The 6,414-nt window shown below is 29.7% G+C and overlaps 1 protein-coding gene across 1 annotated transcript; it reads left to right on the top strand.

The window, feature by feature from the left end:
- Window positions 1-3,412: 3,412 nt before the first annotated feature.
- Window positions 3,413-5,427, top strand: LOC107426622 (xanthotoxin 5-hydroxylase CYP82C4). The gene is made up of 2 exons (XM_016036850.4): window positions 3,413-4,428; window positions 4,646-5,427. The coding sequence occupies exons 1-2, from the start codon at window positions 3,478-3,480 to the stop codon at window positions 5,276-5,278; spliced, it is 1,584 nt and encodes a 527-aa protein (XP_015892336.3). The 5' UTR covers window positions 3,413-3,477; the 3' UTR covers window positions 5,279-5,427.
- The last annotated feature ends 987 nt before the right edge of the window (window positions 5,428-6,414 follow it).

Here is a 6,414-nt window from a genome sequence, read left to right on the forward strand (position 1 = left end):
TTATCCCACTTCGCTCGTGTACTCTATTAAACTTTATTATTTGTCTAAAAAAAAAAAGAAAATAATTAGTAAATTTAGACATTAATGATAGGCACCTTTTTCTCAAATAATGCTATTTATTATCATGGATGATAGAGCGACCTTATAATTTACATATAAGATGGAAATTTACTTAAATATCAATAAAAAATTTAACTTTTTCTTTAATATTTTTTTAATATTAAAAAATTAAAAAAAAAGCCACTATTTAGTAATTGTCACATTAACAATGAATTTCACTATTGACAATCATAAATGATAAGAAATAGATTACTCTATTTTAATTTGGATAATTGTTAAAAAAATAAAACAGTGATTTTTAACTCATAGGCAAATTATTGATCTGACTTATCTATATGATGTATATATAAGATGGGAAACAATATGCCTAAACAAGTTTCCATCCACAATAACAAGATAAATTCATGATCTTCCATATATTAGCCAAAATTTAACGATTGATTTATTCCTTAGCCACCCCAAATAAATTACAGCAAGAGCATCATATGCTTTACTCTCACAGAGCCTTCGGGAATACCAAGTCTAAGGTCTCAAATGATATTTTGTTTGATAAACAACCTAATGTTACTTTATTTTTGTTAAATTTTTCAACATAAAAAATGAGACTAATTATTAGTAAACTGCTATAAAATAATGGAGCCAAATAAAAAAAAAAAACTGTTATAAAAATCTAATTTTTAAAAAAATAATATCGAACGAAAAACAATTAATTTTTTAAAAAATAATATCGAACGAAAAACTATGTTAGATTAGAATTCACAATCTTAGCCGGCTAGTAAATGTTTGGGTCAATGCCCATGCCTAAGTACAACTAGAGGACAAAAGACAATCCACTGGATTAAGGAATTAAAACGTAAGTGGGATGTCACATTATAAGTTATTATTAAAAGGTTAATTTTTTATTTTTTTTTTGAAAAAAGTAATATTTTATTGATTAAGCAACAATTTTACATAAATCATCCTCCATTAAAGAAACAAGCCACTCTGGACCTGATTCCATCAATGAATTAAAACCAGAAAAACAAAGAGCATTCCAAGCTATCATATGTGCAACTTGGTTTACAACTTTTGGAACATGACTACGCAAAACAAAACCCTTATCAGTCATAATTTGCTCAATCTCCTCAACTACAAAAAACATCAATAACTAAAAAATTTGAATCATTATGCAAAAGGCCTATAGATTGCAAAAAACCACATTCTAATCCAATATGAAAAAGTCTAGATTGAGAACTAAAAAGTAAACCTTGTCGAGTAACTAAAGCTAAGCCGATAGCCATGAAAAATGATTTGAAAAATTCCATGTTGCAGCAGCCATTAATAATCCAGCATCATTCCTTATCGCCGCTTCAATTTCGTTTCGACAATCATCTTTATCTATAGCAGTATCAATATTAATCTTACAAAAACTAATTCTAGGAGGAGTTCAAAAGTGCACTTCACCATCACTATTGTACACTTTTTCCCTTTTATTAGCTTCTTGAGAAGAAAGATAAAGAACTGCCGACAATTGAAGCAATAGATTAATATTATCACCATGTACCAATATATTACGGAATATATATATACATATTGTTTTGCTTCAACGCATTATGGAATAACTTTTATACTTAGTAATAATTATTATTATTATTATTATTTTTGCTTCCATATACTTTGTAATAAATTAAACACAACTAGCATCATCTGTAATATTCCTTCAATTAAACAATTAACAAAAAAGTTACTAAATAATGGCCATCCAAATATGGTATTAATTAGAAAAACACATGGCTATTGTATTAACAACAACAATATATCATGTTAAATCATATTAATATTGTATTATATTATATTTATGTGAAATTTAGTTAATCTAAATATGACTTAATAAGTTTTCATATAAAAATAAATAAATTTGAATTTATTTATTAAATTATTTTAAAATTTATCACATGATATATTAACTCATAAAAAATATATATAAATTTAAAATTTAAAATTTAACATTTAACTTAATGTTCAAATAATAAAATAAATTATTTTAAAATCTCACAAAAAATTTTATTTGTTTTAGATTTTTTTAAAATTAAACTAAAAATAACTAAATTAATACGTATTTAATAAATAATTTTATTATTATAAAATTTTTATAATATGAATCTAATATATATATTAGATGATACTATATAAACTTAATATAATATCATAATTTAAACATGTAAATGATCGTACAGATTCAAGCAATATTATCGTATATGATAACATTTTGCTGGATTTAAGCTGTTGGCTTGCGTGCAACCCTGCCAGTCAAGAGTGAAGACAGCTAATAAATAAGATTTGAATTTGAAAAATTAATATTTCTAAAAAACGTGGGATACATGCTAGCCATACACGTGTTTTTCTCTGATTAAATATCGCAGTTTTTAGATAATGATTACCTTTTTTTCCTTTTTTTTGTTTTTTTTGTTGTTGCTGTTGTTGTTGTCTTTTATACATGTTCGAATCCAAAACCTAGATGTATTCGAGCTAAACTAATGAATTTAGGTTTCGAAAAAGATTTTGATTCAAGATTTGGTTATGGAATTTCTACTTTCCAAATTTTTAAGAAAAATTATGAATATATAGAAAGTTATAATTACTTTGAAAATATATTTCAAAACATAAAAGAGATCTAATAAAGCAAAAAAAAAAAAAAAAAGATTTGAATTTTTGCATATATGGATCCATAAAATAAAAAATAAACAATAATAATAAAATACTCTTAAAACACGTGGGTTATATGGTAGCTGTAGTTGACGTGTTCTTCCCGACTTTTTTTCTCATGAAAGGATCATAGTCCTTTATAAACAACGTACGTAATGGTGACGTTTTTGTTTTTTTTGTTTTTTGTTTTTTGTTTTTTTTTTTTTGGGTTTTCTTTTTCAGAGATCCATAATTTATTTTAAAAAGTGTCGGATTTCATTCAGCCCACAGCCAAACTTTGAATACTAATTAGGCGGCAAATATGTTTCCACTTTCCGTCATAAAATGTAAAAACTGTGAATATTACCTTAATTAATAGAAAAATATTATTTATTATTATAAATGAATGATTATTAAAAAAATTTATATATCAAATAATAATTTAAATAATCATTATTAAAAATTTATTTTTAAAATTTTAATATAAAAATAATAAAATTAAATATTTCAAATTAAAATTTATCATATAAACTACTAATAATCATTAATGTTCATAAATAGTAAAATTTTAATTAATATAATTTTAAAATAAAATTTAAAAGTTAATTAGGAAAGTAGCAATCATTTGCATTTTCAGCCTCAATAGACTTTCCAATATATATCTATAATGCTAAAACCATATGCATATATCCATAATTAAGGAATTATGGATCCTTATATAAAGACCGGAAATTTTGCTTGAATCTCAAAAAAATGGAAACTTTTTCCCTCCTGAAAGCAATAGCAGCAATTTGCTTTGCTTTTATTCTTCTTCGAAAAATATGCCCAATCAGCCCCCACCACCACAACAAAATAAAGAAGAAGAAAGAATTGCCTGAACCAGAGGGTGCCTGGCCATTAATAGGTCACCTTCACCGTCTCAGCCGCAGTCAAATACCAGTTTGTCGAGCTCTAGGAGCCATTGCCGACAAACATGGCCCAATCTTCACAATTAAGCTTGGAAGAAAACGAGCAATAGTTGTGAGCTGCTGGGAAGCTGTTAAGGATTGCTTTTGTACCAATGACAAAGCTTTCTTAACTCGTCCTACTTCTGCAGCCTCAAGATACATGGGTTATGGTAATGCCATTTTCGGTATGAGTCCTTATGGACCATATTGGCACCATATTCGCAAAATAGCCCACCTTGAGCTCCTATCCAATCGACGCCTTGAGATGCTCAAGAGTGTTAGAGCTTCAGAATTGGAAACCTGCATCAAGGACTTGTACTCATTTTGTTCCGAAAACATAGCGAGTACTTCAGCTATGGTGGATATGAATTTGTGGTTTTCAACCTTGGCTCTCAACATGATGTCGCGTATGATAGCAGGGAAGCGATACAGCAGCAATGACAACGACGAGGAATCTAAGAGATTTGTGAAAACCATCAAAGATTTCATGTATTTAGGAGGAGTACATTTGGTTTCCGATGTTGTTCCTGGGATCGAGTGGTTAGATTTGCAAGGGCATATAAGGTTTATGAAGCATAATGGTAAGGAATTGGACTATTTCATGAGTAGTTGGCTTGAAGAGCATCTTCAAAACAGGGAACGGCAGGGTCTGCTTAAAGAAGACAGAGACCTCATTGACACAATGCTTTCGTTGTTCGCTCATGATGATTCCATTTATGGACACAAAGCTGAAACCGTCATCAAAGCCACAGCGGCGGTATGTCAATTTCCAAGCTATACATAAATTATTCACATAAATATGTTAATACATTTTATAATTATAATAATTTTTTTTCTATATATTAGACATTTAACATCCAATTACATATAATTTCGGTTATATAATTCATAAGTTACATTATATAATTCATGAATTACATGAAATATATTATAAATCATTAACTATATATATATATATATGCACGTGCATACAGAATCTTGTAATAGGTGGCGCAGATACCACATATTTGACTTTAACATGGGCACTTTCGCTGCTACTAAACCATGTTGAAGCACTAAAGGCTGCACAAGAAGAGCTAGACATTCAAGTTGGAAAAGGAAGGTGGGTGGAAGAATCCGATATCAAGAATTTGGTATACCTCCGAGCAATTGTCAAGGAAACATTACGACTATACCCCTCAGGTCCACTTGTAGCACCACGTGAAGCCATGGAAGATTGTTACGTGGCTGGTTATCAGATCCCAAGAGGAACAAGATTGCTAGTCAATATATGGAAGCTACATCGCGATCCTCGAGTTTGGATAGACCCTCTCGAGTTCAAGCCAGAAAGATTTATCAGCGGAGACAATGCAAGATTAGATGTAAGAGGTCATAATTTCGAGTACATTCCCTTCAGCTCTGGAAGAAGATCATGCCCTGGGATATCTTCTGCCATGCAAATCATATGCTTAACTCTGGCTCGTGTTCTTCAGGGCTTCAATTTGGCTACACCGACCAATGAACCAGTAGACATGAGTGAAGGCTTAGGCCTAACCATGCCTAAAGCAACACCTTTACAAGTCTGCCTTAGCCTGCGCCTTCCAAATGTACTTTATCAAGCCCCTTGATTAAATGGGGAAAAACGTTGCTTAACCTACTAAGCATTCTAATATGTGTCCCATTTCATCCTTGGATTGTATTGTCCAAGAAATAATAATTACCTTTGGATTAATATGACAAGAAAAAAGAAAAAAATTAATAATAATCTTTTGATTAAGGCTCTGCCCCAAGGAAAGCAAAATTCATACACCCAAATCTATGTTCACCTACTAAAGTTCATTTAGCCCCAGTATTTAGTTATGTCTAAGGATTCAAAATTTGACAAGAATAAATCAAGAATAATTATTATTTCTCAGAATGATTAATTAATTTCTTCCCTAATTAAATAAATCAAGAACAATCATTACAACATACAGCATGCCCTCCCTGAAACAGACGAGGAATCGAGGAGATCTATACAAGCTATACATGATGTCATGCATCTAAGTTGGGTTCTTGAGGTTTTTGATCTTGTTCTGGGGATCGAATGGTTGGATTTGCAGGGACATAAGGGACATATAAGGACTATGAAGTGTATTGCTAAGAACCTGGACTATTTCATTAGTAGTTAGCTGGAAGAACATGTTGAAAACATCGTGATTTCAGTGATGCAATGATTTCGTAAATGGCTGATGATCATTCTTCCGTTTATGGACACAAGACCAAGAATGTCATCAAGCATCCTCAGTGGTATGTTTCCCCCACTTCATTTAGTCTATGTTATTGATATCACTTCTGCTTTTTATTACATATGTAATCAAATAAGTTTTTTCTTATGTTTTATGAATTGTTTTACATCAATAAACATGAGGTCCTCACATGATGTGATGTTTTTAGAATAAATATCTTCTATTATGACAATAGAATTGTTCTGTCTCACATACAAAAAATAAAAACTTTAGCAATACCACATGGTTTTTTTCATTACTTTTGGATTTATCTTTTTCTTTTAGAAGTTATATGTATATATTCATCCCACGTTCAGACATCGCATGTTTTTGAAATACATATTTTTCAGCCACTAAAAATGTACTTTTTTGGTTAATCGACTTAAATTTTTTTATCATTATTATTTTTAAAATAGCCAATTTACCCTTACTATGTGGTATGTGTTTTACATTTTAATCAGCATCCTTTTAAGTAATGTTCAATATAACTCCATATA

This window comes from Ziziphus jujuba, chromosome 9 (assembly GCF_031755915.1).
Source record: "Ziziphus jujuba cultivar Dongzao chromosome 9, ASM3175591v1".
NCBI classification, from domain to species: Eukaryota; Viridiplantae; Streptophyta; class Magnoliopsida; order Rosales; family Rhamnaceae; genus Ziziphus; species Ziziphus jujuba.

Coding starts and splice junctions, on each gene's coding strand:
- LOC107426622 (XM_016036850.4), top strand. CDS start 3,478: ATGGAAACTTTTTCCCTCCTGAAAGCAATAGCAGCAATTTGCTTTGCT. Junction 4,429..4,645: donor TCATCAAAGCCACAGCGGCG/GTATGTCAATTT, acceptor ACGTGCATACAG/AATCTTGTAATAGGTGGCGC.